Here is a 13,772-nt window from a genome sequence, read left to right as displayed (position 1 = left end):
ATCTTCTCCAGTTCCGTCCATGTTGAAACAAAAGTTGGGCATTCACCCTTTCTGTTGGAGACGTAATACTCCATTGTATATATGGACAACATCTTCTTTATCCATTTGTCTGTTGAAGGGAACTCAGCTTTTTCCACAGTTTGGCAATTGTGGCCATTGTTACAATAAACTGTGAGGGTACATATGGCCTTCCTTTTCACTATATGTGTAAATATGCAGTAAATACACACCAGGAAAAGTTCCGGGTCATCGGGCAACTCTACTTTTAACTTCTTTATTTTAAAATTTTTTTAATTTATTTTCAGTATAACAGTATTCATTATTTTTGCACCACACCCAGAGCTCCATGCAATACGTGCCCTCCATAATACCCACGACCTGATTCCCCCAACCTCCCACCACCGCCCCTTCAAAACCCTCAGATTTTTTTCAGAGTACATAGTCTCTCATGGTTCACATCCCCTTCCAATTTCCCTCAACTCCCTTTTCCTCTCTATCTCCCCATGTCCTCCATGCTATTTGTTATGCTCCACAAATAAGTTAAACTATATGATAATTGACTCTCTCTGTTGAATTATTTCACTCAGAATAATCTCTACCAGCCTGTCCATGTTGCTACAAAAGTATGGAATTCATCCTTTCTGATGGAGGCATAAAAATCCATAGTGTATATGGACCACTTCTTCATTATCCATTTGATGGGCATTTTGGTTCTTTCCACAGTTTGGCAACTGTGGCCATTGCTGCTATAAACATTGGGGTAGAGATGGCCCTTCTTTTCACTGCATCTGTATCTTTGGGGTAAATACCCAGTAGTGCAATGGCAGGGTCATAGGGAAGCTCTATTTTTAATTTCTTGAGGAATCTCCACCCTGTTCTCCAAAGAGGATGCACCAACTTGCATTCCAACCAACAGTGAAAGAGGGTTCCCCCTACTCCACATCCTCTCAAACAGGTTGTTTCCTCTCTTGCTAATTTTGGCCATTCTAAGTGGTTTAAGGTGATATCTCAATGTGGTTTTAATTTGAATCTCCCTGATGGCTAGTGATGATGAACAATTTTTCATCTGTCTGATAGCCATTTGTATGTCTTCATTGGAGAAGTGTATTTTCATACCTTCTGCCCATTTTTTAATATGATGGTCTGTTTTGTGTGTATTGAGTTTAAGAAGTTCTTTATAGATCCTGGATATCAACCTTTTGTCTGTACTGTCATTTGCAAATATCTTCTCCCATTCCATGGGTTGCTGCATTGTTTTCTTGACTGTTTCCTTGGCTGTGCAGAATCTTTTGATTTTGATGAAGTCCCAAAAGTTTATTTTCGCTTTTGTTTCATTTTTCTTTGGAGACATATCTTGAAAGAAGTTGCTGTGGCTGATATCGAAGAGGTTACTGCCTATATTCTCCTCTAGTATTCTGATGAATTCCCATCTCACATTGAGGTCTTTTATCCATTTTGAGTTTATCCTTGTGTACGGTGTAAGAGAATGGTCGAGTTTCACACTTCTACATATAGCTGCCCAGTTTTCCCAGCACCATTTTTTGAAGAGACTGTCTTTTTTCCACTGTATATATTTTTCTGTTTTGTCAAAGATTATTTGACCATAGAGTATAGGGTCCATATCTGGGCTCTCTACTCTGTTCCACTGGTCTATGTGTCTGTTTTTATGCCAGTACCATGCTGTGTAGGTGATCATAGCTTTGTAGTAAAGCTTGAAATCAGGTAATATGATGCCCCCAGTTTTATTTATTTATTTATTTTTAAAGATTTTATTTATTTATTTATTTGACAGAGAGAAATCACAAGTAGATGGAGAGGCAGGCAGAGAGAGACAGAGGGAAGCAGGCTCCCCGCTGAGCAGAGAGCCTGATGCGGGACTGGATCCCAGCACCCTTTGAAAATTACCAGTGGAATTTTGATCGGAATGGTATTAATAGTTTAGATTGCTCTAAGCAGTATAGACATTTTAACAATGTTTATTCTTACGATCCAAGAGCATGGAATGGTCTTCCATCTTTTTGTGTCTTCTTCAATTTCTTCATGAGTGTTCTGTAGTTTCTCAAGTACAGATTCTTTACCTCTTTGGTTAGGTGGATTCCCAGGTATCTTATGGTTCTTGGAGGTATAATAAATGGATTCGATTCTCTAATTTCCCTTTCTTTATTTTCATTGTTTGTGTATAAGAAAGCCACTGATTTCTGCACCTTGACTTTGTATCCTGCCACGTTTCTGAATTGCTGTATGAGTTCTAGTAGTTTGGGGGTGGAGTCTTTTGCATTTTCCATATAAAGAATCATGTCATCTGCAAAGAGAGAGATTTTGACTTCTTCATTGCCAATTTGGATACCTTTTATTTCTCTTTGTTGTCTGGTTGCTGTTGCTAGGACTTCTAATACTATGTGAACAAGAGTGGTGAAAGTGGGCATCCTGATCTCAGTGGGAAGGCTGCAAGCTTTTTCCCGTTGAGGATTATATTGCTGTGGGTCTTCCAAAGATAGATTTGATGAAGTTCAGGAATGTTCCCTCTATCCCTATACTTTGAAGCGTTATAATCAGCAACGGATGCTGGATTTTGTGAAATGCATTTTCTGCATGAATTGAGAGTACCATGTGATTCTTCTCTCTTCTCATATTAATTTGTTCTATCACATTGATTGATTTGTGAATGTTGAACCATCCTTATAGCCCAGGAATGAATTCCACCTGGTAATGGTGGATAATCTTTTTAATGTGCTGTTGGATCCTGTTTTCTAGGATCTTGTTGAGAATCTTAGCATCCATATTCATCAGTGATATTGTTCTGAAATTCTCCTTTTTGGTAGGGTCTTTGCCTGGATTGGCGATCAGGGTAATGCTGGCCTCATAGAGTCTGGAAGGTTTTGTTCTGCGTCAATTCTTTGAAAAAGCTTCAGGAGAATAGGGTTTAATTCTTCCTTGAACATTTGGGAGAATGTCCCAGGGAATCCATCAGGTCCTGGGCTCCTGTGTTTTGGGAGGTTTTTGATCACTGCTTCAATCTCATTACTAGATTTCGGTCTATTCAGGTTGTCAATTTCTTCCTGGTTCAATTTTGGGAGTTCATAGTTTTCCAGGAATGCAACCATTTCATCTAGGTTGCTTAGCTTTTTGGCATATAACTGTTGATAATAACTTCTGATGATTGTTTCTACTTCCTTGGTGTTCGTTGTGATCTCTCCCTTTTCATTCATAATTTTATGAATTTGGCCTTTCTCTCTTTTCTTTTGGGTTAGTGTGGCCAATGGTTTATCAATCTCATTGATTCTTTCAAAAAACCAGCTTCTAGTTTCATTGATACGTTCTACTGTATCTCTGGTTTCTACCTCATTGATCTCAGTTCACATCTTGATGATTTCCCTTCTTATGTGTAGAGTTGGTTTGATTTGCTGTTTATTCTCCAGCTCCTTAAGGTGTAGAGACTGCTGCTGTGTTCTGGATTTTTCAATTTTTTTGAGGCAGGCTTGGATGGCTGTGTATTTCCCCCTTAGGACCGTCTTTGCTGTATCCCATAGGTTTTGGACTGAAGTGTCTTCATTCTCATTGGTTTCCATGAATTGTTTTAGTTCTTCTTTGATCTCCTGGTTGATCCAAGCATTCTTAAGCAAGGTGGTCTTTAGCTTCCAGGTGTTTGAGTTCCTTTTGTACTTTTCCTTGTGATTGAGCTCCAGTTTCAAAGCATTGTGATCTGAGAATATGCAGGGAATTATCTCAGTCTTTTTGTATTGGTTGAGTCCTGATTTGTGCTCCAGTATGTGGTCTATTCTGGAGAAGGTTCCATGTGCACTTGAGAGAAATAAGTATTCTGTTGTTTTAGGGTGGCATGTTCTGTATATATCTATGAGGTCCATCTGGTCCAATGTGTCATTCAATGCTCTTGTTTCTTTATTGATTTTCTGCTTCGATGATCTGTCTATTTCTGAGAGAGGCATGTTAAGATCTCCTACGATTAGTGTATTCATATCAATATGACTCTTTATCTTTATTAACAGGTTTCTTATGCAATTGACGTGTATCCTTAAGTTCAAAATGGGTCTCTTGTAGACAACATATGGATGGGTCCTTTCGTTTTATCCAATTTGCAACCCTGTGCTTTTTATGGCGGATTTATGCCATTCACTTTGAGAGTGATTAATGATTGATACGTTTATATTGACATTGTGTTACCTTTAAAGTCTTTCTTTCTGTAGATTGTTTCTATATTTCTGTTCAATGCTCTTCTTAGGATTTTTCCTCTTTTATAGGACCTCCCCTTAATATTTCCTGCAGTGTTGGTTTGGTGGTTGCATAGGCTTTTAAGCCCTGCCAGTCTTGGAAACTCTTTATCTCTCCATCCATTTTGAATGTCAGCCTTGCTGGATAAAGTATTCTTGGCTGCATGTTTTTCTCATTTAGTGCCCTGAATATATCTTGCCAGCCCTTTCTGGCTTTCCAGGTCTCTGTGGACAGGTCTGATGTTATACTGATGGGCTTTCCTCAGTAAGTAAGGAGTCTCTTTTTCCTAGCGGCTTTCAAGATATTATATCTACACTTATGATTCCTCAATTTGACTATCAGGTGCCTTGAAGTTTTCCTGGAATCTATAATCTTTGGTGGAGACCATTCGGCCTCTAGTACATGAACGCTGGTTTCATTCATGAGATTGGGGAAATTTTCATGAAGAACTTATTCTACTATATCTTCTAGACTTGTTTCTTTCTCCTTCCCTTCAGGGATTCCAATAATTCTGACGTTGGAACGTTTCATGGCATCATCATATGGTTTCAATCATATGGTGAAGTGAAGAAACAATCGAGCAAACTAACAAAGAAACAAAGCAAAACAAAAAACCACACAGACAGAGACCAACCAAGAAACAGACACTTAAATCTAGAGAACAAAGTGATCGTTGGAGGGATGGGTAAACCAGGCCATGGGAATTAGGGAGTGCACATGTGATGAGCACTGGATATTGTAGAAAGTGTTGAATCACTAAATTGTATATGTGCAACTAATATTACACTCTTTGTTAACCATTTGTTAAAATATTATCTTTGCCCCAATGCTTGTCTTTGTCAAAGATTGGTTGATTATATTACATATTTATTATGTGTTTTTAAGAACCTATTTCTGATCTCTGTATTTTCTTCTGAAGGTCTGTTTCATTCTTTTGCAAATACCATGTTGTCTTGATCAACAAAGATTTATAGGAAGTCTTGAATTCAGGTAGCACTATTTTTCCAACTTAGTTCCTTTGATAATTTTCTAATCATATGATTCTGTTTTATAGTTCTTGAGTTGTAGGGTTTCTTTATAGATTCCAGATATCATCTCCTTATATTTTGCAAATATTTGTTTTTCAAATATTTTCTATTCTTCCATAGTTTTCCTTTTCACCCTGGGTGTTTTCTTTCCCGTGAGAAAAATTTTTCACACTTGTCAATTTTTGCTTTTTAATCCTTGTTCTTTTTGGTGTCATGTCCAAGCAATTTTTTATTAACATATAATGTGTTATTTGTTTCAGGGTTATAGGTCTGTGATTCATCAGTCTTACACAATTCACAGAGCTCACCATAGCATATACCCTCCCCTATATCCATTACCCAGTCACCCTATCCACACCACCCTCCTCTACTCCAGCAACCCTTAGTTTGTTTCCTGAGATTGATTCTCTTCAGGTTTGTCTCCCTCTCCAGCTTTGTCCTGTTTTGTTTGCCCTCCATTCCCCCTGTGATCCTCTTTCTTGTTTCTCAAATTCCTCATATCAGTGAGATCATAAGATAATTGCCTTTCTCTGACTTATTTCACTTAGCATAATAGCCTCTAGTTCCAACCATATCATTGTAAATGGCAAGATTTTGGGTTTTTTTTGATGGCTGCATATTCCTATATGCATCATATGTGTGTATAAATATGTATATATATACATATATATACACATATATATGTATGTATGTATCTCACATCTTCAATATGCATTGATCTGTTGATAGACATCTAAGCTCTTTTCATAGTTTGACTATTGGGGATGTTTCTGCTATAAACCCTGGGGTACACATGCCCCTTTGGATCACTAAATTTGCAGCCTTAGGGTAAATATCTAGTACTGTGATTGCTGGGTCATAAAGTAGCTCTATTTTCAACTTTTTGAGGAGCCTCCATGCTGTTTTCCGGAGTGGCTGCACCAGCTTGCATTCCCACCAACAGTATAGAATGGTTCTCCTTTCTCCGCCTCCTTGCCAGCATCTGTCATTTCCTGAAATGTTAATTCTAGCCATTCTGACTGGTGTGAAGTGGTATCTCACTGTAGTTTTGATTTGTATTTCCCTGTTGCCAAAGTGATGTGGAGCACTTTTTCATGTGTCTGTTGGCCATCTGGATGTCTTCTTTGCAGAAGTGTCCATGTCTTCTGTCCATTTCCTGATTGGATTATTTGTTCTTTAGGTGTTGAGTTTGAAAAGTTCTTTAGACATTTAGGATACTAGCCCTTTATCTAATATGTCAATTGTGAATATCTTCTCCCATTCTATCAGTTTTCTTTTGGTTTTATTGACTGTTTCCTTTGCTGTGCAAAATTTTTTGATCTTTTTTAAAATTAATTTATTTATTCTCAGCATAACAGTATTCATTACTTTTTCACCACACCCAGTGCTCCATGCATTCCATGCTCTCTATAATACCCACCACCTGGTACCCCAGCTTCCCACCCCCCCGCGACTTCAAACCCCTCAGATTGTTTTTCAGAGTCCATAGTCTCTCATGATTCACCTCCCCTTCCAATTTACCCCAACTCCCTTCTCCTCTCTAACTCTCCATGTCCTCCATGCTTTTTGTTATGCTCCACAAATAAGTGAAACCATATGATAATTGACTCTCTCTGTTTGACTTATTTCACTCAGCATAATCTCTTCCAGTCCTGTCCATGTTGCTACAAAAGTTGGGTATCACCAAACTATGGAAAGAGCCAAGATGCCCTTCAATGGATGAATGGATAAGGAAAATGTGGTCCATATACACTATGGAGTATTATTCCTCCATCAGAAAAAAAAAATCTTTTGATCTTGATGAAGTCCCAATAGTTCATTTTTTGCCCTTGCTTCCCTTGCCTTTGTTGATGTCTCTCAGAAGAATTTGCTGTGGCTGAGGTCAAAGAGTTGTGGCCTGTGATCTCCTCAAGGAATTTGATGGAATCCTGTCACACATGGAAGACTTTCATCCATTTGACTCTACTTGTGTGTGTGTGTGTGTGTGTGTGTGTGATGTAAGAAAAAAAGGTCCAGTTTTATTCTTATGCATGTGCCTGTCCAATTTTCCCAGGACCACTTGTTGAAGAGATTGTCTTTTTTCCAAAGTACATTAATTCCTGCTTTGTCAAAGACTAGTTGACCTTACAGTAGATGATCTATTTCTGGGCTCTCTATTCTGTTCCATTAATTTATGTGTCTGTTATTGTGCCAGTACCATACTGTCTTGTTGATTACAGCTTTGTAATAGAGCTTGAAGTCTGGAATTGTGATGCCACCAACTTTGGCTTCTTTTTTCAACATTCTCCTGGTTATTCATAGTCTTTTCTAATTCCACATAAATTTTGTGATTATTTGTTCCTTTTCTTTGAGAAATTGGATGGTATTTTGACAAGGATTGCATTAAATGTGTAGATTGCTTTTGGTATCATAGACATTTTTACAACATTTGTTCTTCCAGTCCATGAGCATGGATTGTCTTTCCATTACTTTGTGTCTTCCTCAATTTCTTTCATGAGTACTTCATAATATTCTGAGTATATAATCTTTCCCTCTTTGGTTAGGTTTTTCCTAGGTATCTTATGGTTTTGGGTGCATTAGTAAATGACATTGACCCCTTAATTTCTCTTTCTTCTCTCTTGCCTTTGGCATATATAAAAGCTATCCGAACTGGCAAAGAAGAAGTCAAACTCTCACTTTTGCAGATGAAATGATACTTTATGTGGAAAACTCAAAAGGCTCCACTCCAAAACTGAGAGAACTCACACAGGAATTCAGTAAAATGTCAGGATATAAATCAATACACAGAAATCAGCTGCATTTCTATACATTCAATTGTTTTTATGTCCCAATTATATTTTTATTTACTACATAAAAGTATGCAACTTTATTTCTTATGTATGTTTTCTTTCATTCTTGACTAGTTTATATGCCTCTGATGGCATGGATTAGATATATTTTCTCAGTGAATCAAAGTACATACAGAAAATAAGTGTTGGTAATATCTTTTTTGAAAAAAAATAATGTATTTTAGATAAATTTGTATTTTATAATTTTCTTACATATATATATATATATATATATATATATATATATATATATTTACTAACTATCTGAAGTAGTTACCACAGTTCAGCTTGATAATCAATAATCAGTCTGATATCAATAATGATCTATCTTCTATGGTTTTTGTAAAGTTAAAAAAAAACAGCACTTTTTAGAAGAATCCCTAATACAAAGTGAGTATTAAATAAATGTATATGGTGATTATGGTGATGAAGAGGATGATGATGATGATGATGATGATGATGAAGATGAAGATGAAAACATATACCATGATATTTTATTGCAATTAAAGGACTGGTTCCTGTCAATAGTGTCTGCAATGACTTTACTGATTTCTTTTTGATTTTTTAGGCTCAATCTATTTCCTATAGAAGTTGTGTTTACAAGTTCTTTTCTAATTTGAGAAACTTATTTTAATTAGAATTGTCATAAATTATTCTCTGGAGTGTTGTTTCAGAAGAAGCTCTGTCCCTAGAGAAGCAGAAATAATGAACTTAACCTTCCCTCCTGTTTTTATATTACAATAATCTGTACATGTGATTATTGGCACACCATAGTATTGATTCATTCATTCCTACACAGAGTCCTTATACAGTGTCCTATAACCATAGTCATATACTTCTCTGCCTTGTTTCTTAACATTCTGAGACTTTCAGGAGAATTCAGTCCATAGAAATGATTCTAATCATAAATGACACCCAAACCATGCAGTTATAAAGGAGGAATACTCTGAAACCATGCACTTGCATGTTCATAAAAATTCTGAGGTACCCTCCAGCAGGTAAGCAAAGAATTGACAATATTATCTTCTTTCAACTGATGGTCTTTCTTTCTCCTCCATTTCTCACTTACTGATAACATTATGTAAAATTTTGGAATTGACTGAAAGGATTGTTATTGTCCTAACTTGGGTCTTTAGTGTTTATCTTATATTACTAGTGTTCTCAAGGCATCCATTGATCAAACCAATTATTTAGCAGATCACAGGAAAGATTCACAAATAAAACACCTTACTCCACAATTATTTTTTTTCCAACTAAATCAATTAATATTTCCTTTCCCATCTGTGATTAAAGGAAAGTAAACTGTGTCCCTTCATAATATATAACCACATTAAGAAATTTATTACCTACTAACTAAACTATATAATTTGTGTTATTATATTAGAAATAGTCATTATAATGAATCACAGTGCAAACTCCCAACATTGATTCAATTTTTTCTCTTCTATCATAAAATGAATAATACACAAAACTCAGAAATTTATCTGAATAAATTCTCACTTGCTTCCTCATTGTGAAGTAAATAAATAAGAATAAAAGTCATCAAAAGAAAAAATAAATATTTTAGGTCAGAAAAAAATGACCAAACCTAAATTAAAAGACACAAGATTCTGTCTTATTTCCAACTTTGACCCTTCAATGATATAAATTTTAGCTAATCTCTACAACATTCATCCATTACATCTGTTGAAGAGCAGCGGTAGACATTCCTAATTAAATTAGCATTTCCAACACCAATCAGTAAGAACTTTGTGTTTCTTGTAATCTGAAATTTGAAGTCACTCCCTAATTCTAACTTTTAACAAAACAAACAAACTAAATTAATTAATTAATTAAAACAACAACAAAACAATTTCCTCTCCATGAATGGTGCGGTTTCCTCTGTCCTTTTTAGTTTTGATTTGCAGTATGAACTGTACAAAATTAGGCTTTGCTGCTTCTCTTAGTCAAATTCAAAATCATCAATTATTTTCTCCTTCTATCCTAGTGTTTTCTGTGTTTGAATTCCAAGATAAATTTAATCACAGTCATAAAGTCATATTTTGATTTTTTTCTCTTAAATGACCTCTAAACATCTTATCCACTATGAAATGTGATTCTATATAGAGATTACACGAGACTGACTTTTTTTTCCTGTATTTAACTGTAACAGACGTTAGAACCAGTAACTCAGGAGTCATGAACCTATTACTGATCATGTATATATTTGTTGTTGTTGTCTTTCTTGTTGTTCTTTTTAATACTTTTTCTTCCAATGAAAATAAAATAGCTTCTAAAAGCTATTTTTGTACACATATATTAATATAGAATTAGACTTGACTGCAACTCTGCCAGCACTCTGAAAGAATGCCTTTACATCTGAAGGGATTAAGGTCACTGTTTTATGTCTATATCAAAGGGCACACTACTCATCTGTTCACATATGCAGAGCTAACTTTAGTCTCAGAGTTCATACACAGAGGGGAGCCTCACTGGCCTTTCAAAAGAGCACTTTTCACAATCTTACTGTAGTACTGTCTTCCATAGGTCATCTTAGGACTTATTTGTATATGGGGAAAATGTAATTTGTTTAATTTTTTCCATTATCATTCCTCCACAAAAAGAAACATGACTGATAGCTATAGATAGGGTACTTCTTTTTTTTTAAGATTTTTTATTTTATTTATTTGATAGAGAGACATCACAAGTAGGCAGAGAGGCAGGCAAAGAGAAAGAGAGGAGGAAGCAGGCTCCCTGCCCAGCAGAGAGCCCGATGTGGGACTCAATCCCAGGACCCTGAGATCATGACCTGAGCCAAAGGCAGAGGCTTAACCCACTGAGCAACCCAGGCGCCCAGATAGGGTACTTCTTTTTTTTTTTTTTTTTTTTAATTTTTTATTTTTATAAACATATATTTTTATCCCCAGGGGTACAGGTCTGTGAATCACCAGGTTTACACACTTCACAGCACTCACCAAATCACATACCCTCCCCAATGTCCATAATCCCACCCCCTTCTCCCAAACCCCCTCCCCCCGGCAACCCTCAGTTTGTTTTGTGAGATTAAGAGTCACTTATGGTTTGTCTCCCTCCCAATCCCATCTTGTTTCATTTATTCTTCTACCCACTTAAGCCTCCATGTTGCATCACCACTTCCTCATATCAGGGAGATCATATGATAGTTGTCTTTCTCTGCTTGACTTATTTCGCTAAGCATGATACGCTCTAGTTCCATCCATGTTGTCGCAAATGGCAAGATTTCATTTCTTTTGATGGCTGCATAGTATTCCATTGTGTATATATACCCAGCAATTGCAGATAGGGTACTTCTAATGTTGAGTTGCAAAGACGAACCTTGAACGTATCTTTTTTATTATGTCAGGTGGAAGTGGCAACATTATGGATCACAGAAACAAGACCAGAGTCACTGAGTTTATTCTTCTGGGGTTTCAGAATGAGAAAGAAATAGAAGTTCTTCTTTTTTCTGCCTTCCTGCTCATGTACATAACATCTCTGATTGGCAATACCATGATCATCCTTTTGGTGTGTGGTGACTACCGTCTGCATTCACCCATGTATTTCTTTGTAGCCAATCTTTCTTTCCTTGAAGTTGCCATCACCTCCACAGTGGTACCTAAGATGCTAGCTAACACATTTTCCCTAACAAAGAGAATATCCTTTGTGGGATGTCTTACTCAGTCTTTCTTCTACTTCCTTCTGGGATCCACAGAATTCTTCATCCTGGCCGTCATGTCTCTTGACCGATATATTGCCATTTGCAACCCACTGAGGTATGCCATCATCATGAATAAACAGACATGCATATTCTTACTTCTAGGATCTTATGTGGGTGCATTATTGTCAATTTTAGTGCCATCGATCTTAACTGCTCCTCTTCCCTTTTGTGGGCCAAATATTATCAATCACTTTTTTTGTGACAGTGGCCCAGTGCTAAAGCTGGTGTGTGCAGACATCTCTCTGGCTGAGGTGGCTGACTTTATCTCCTCTGCTGTGTTGCTTTTGGGCTCTTTGCTCCTGACAGGAGTGTCTTATCTGTACATTATTGTTACTATCCTTAGAATTCCCTCTGCCCAGGGACGACAGAAAGCTTTCTCCACCTGTGTTTCACATATCACTGTAGTGACACTTTATTACGGAAGCTCCATCTTTATCTATGTCCGCCCAAAAAAGGAAAATGTGATGGATGTCAACAAATTTGCCACAGTGCTGAACACCATTGTAACGCCAATGCTGAACCCTTTTATCTATAGCCTTCGAAATGAGAAAGTCAGAGAATCCCTGAGTGATGCCTTCAAAAAATGTGTAGGGATGATGACAAATTCAAGAGCTTTAAGATCTGAAAAATAATACCTCTGCAACAAAGATGTCTTCATATGGCGAAAAAATGAATTTATCATGTAACTAAAAGTTACTATTATGGCAAAAGGAAGAAATTCAGGTGAACATAGATAACTTCTTAGCCATATCCAGGTTTACTGAAGAGTAATGCACATAGATCTGAAAATGTGTAATCATTGTTTCCATTTGTTTTTGTAACTCCAGTGTTTTAAAAATAAAATCCTAAGGGTGCCTGGGTGGCTCAGTCAGTTAAGTGTCTGCCTTCAGCTCAGGTCATGATTCAAGGGTCCTGGGATCAATTTCCACATCTGGATCCTTGCTCAGGCAGGGACCCTTTTTCCCTCTGACATCCACTCCCCCTGCTTGTGAACTTGCTCTCTCTCTCTCTCTCTCTCTCTCTCCCCCTTTCTCTGTCTCTTCCTCTTCCATTGACAAAAATAAATAAAGTCTTTGAAAAACACACTACTATCTAGTGATTTGAATTCAAACAGAGCTAGTATTAGGTGTTTCTGCCTTTGATATGCTCTTAGATTTATTACACAGTAGGAAATTACTTTAGCTAATGAACTTTGGACATATTTCTTGAAGACGTTATTGACTTATTTGTTAGAGAGAGAACGAGCACAGGCAGACAGAGTGGCAGGCAGAGGCAGAGGCAGAAGCAGGCTCCCTGTGAAGCAAGGAGCCCAATGTGGGACTGGATCCCAGGATGCTGGTGTTGTGACCTGAGCTGAAGGCAGCCACTTAACAAACTGAGAAACCCAGGTGTCCCAGACATAAAATAATTTATAATAAGAGGTTTGTTTTTTGTTTGTTTGTTTGTTTTTACCCTTGCTTCCCTTGACTTTGTCAATATTCCTAGGAAGAAGTTGCTGCAGCTGCGGACAAAGAGGTTGCTGTCTGTGTTCTCCTCAAGGGTTTTGATGGATTCATTTCTCACATTGAGGTCCTTCATCCATTCTGAGTCTCATGTGTGGTATAAGGAAATGGTCCAGTTTCATTTTTCTGCATGTGGCTGCCCAATTTTCCCAACACCATTTGGTGAAGAGACTGTCTTTACTCCACTGTACATTCCTTCCTGCTTTGTCAAAGACCAGTTGACCATAGAGTTGAGGGTCTATTTCTGGGCTCTCTATTCTGTTTCATTGATCTATGTGTCTGTTTTTGTGCCAGTACCATACTGTCTTGATGATGACAGCTTTGTAATAGAGCTAGACGTCTGGAATTGTGATGCCACCAACTATGGCTTTCTTTTTCAATATTCCTCTGGCTACTTGAGGTCTTTTCTGGTTTCATATAAATTTTGTGATTATTTGTTCCATTTCTTTGAAAAAAAAAAGATGGATGG

General features: G+C 37.1%; 1 protein-coding gene across 1 annotated transcript; it reads left to right on the top strand.

Moving 5' to 3' along the window:
* The first annotated feature begins 11,464 nt into the window (after positions 1–11,464).
* Positions 11,465–12,433, top strand: LOC132027683 (olfactory receptor 6S1-like). The gene has a single exon (XM_059416441.1). The coding sequence runs from the start codon at positions 11,465–11,467 to the stop codon at positions 12,431–12,433; it is 969 nt and encodes a 322-aa protein (XP_059272424.1).
* Positions 12,434–13,772: the final 1,339 nt, after the last annotated feature.

Source organism: Mustela nigripes, chromosome 12 (genome assembly GCF_022355385.1).
Source record: "Mustela nigripes isolate SB6536 chromosome 12, MUSNIG.SB6536, whole genome shotgun sequence".
Taxonomy (NCBI): Eukaryota; Metazoa; Chordata; class Mammalia; order Carnivora; family Mustelidae; genus Mustela; species Mustela nigripes.
Note: the sequence above shows the minus strand (reverse complement) of the source record. Positions and strands in the feature narration are given on the sequence as shown.

Excerpts from the sequence above, each read along its gene's own strand:
- LOC132027683 (XM_059416441.1), top strand. The coding sequence starts at position 11,465 with ATGGATCACAGAAACAAGACCAGAGTCACTGAGTTTATTCTTCTGGGG.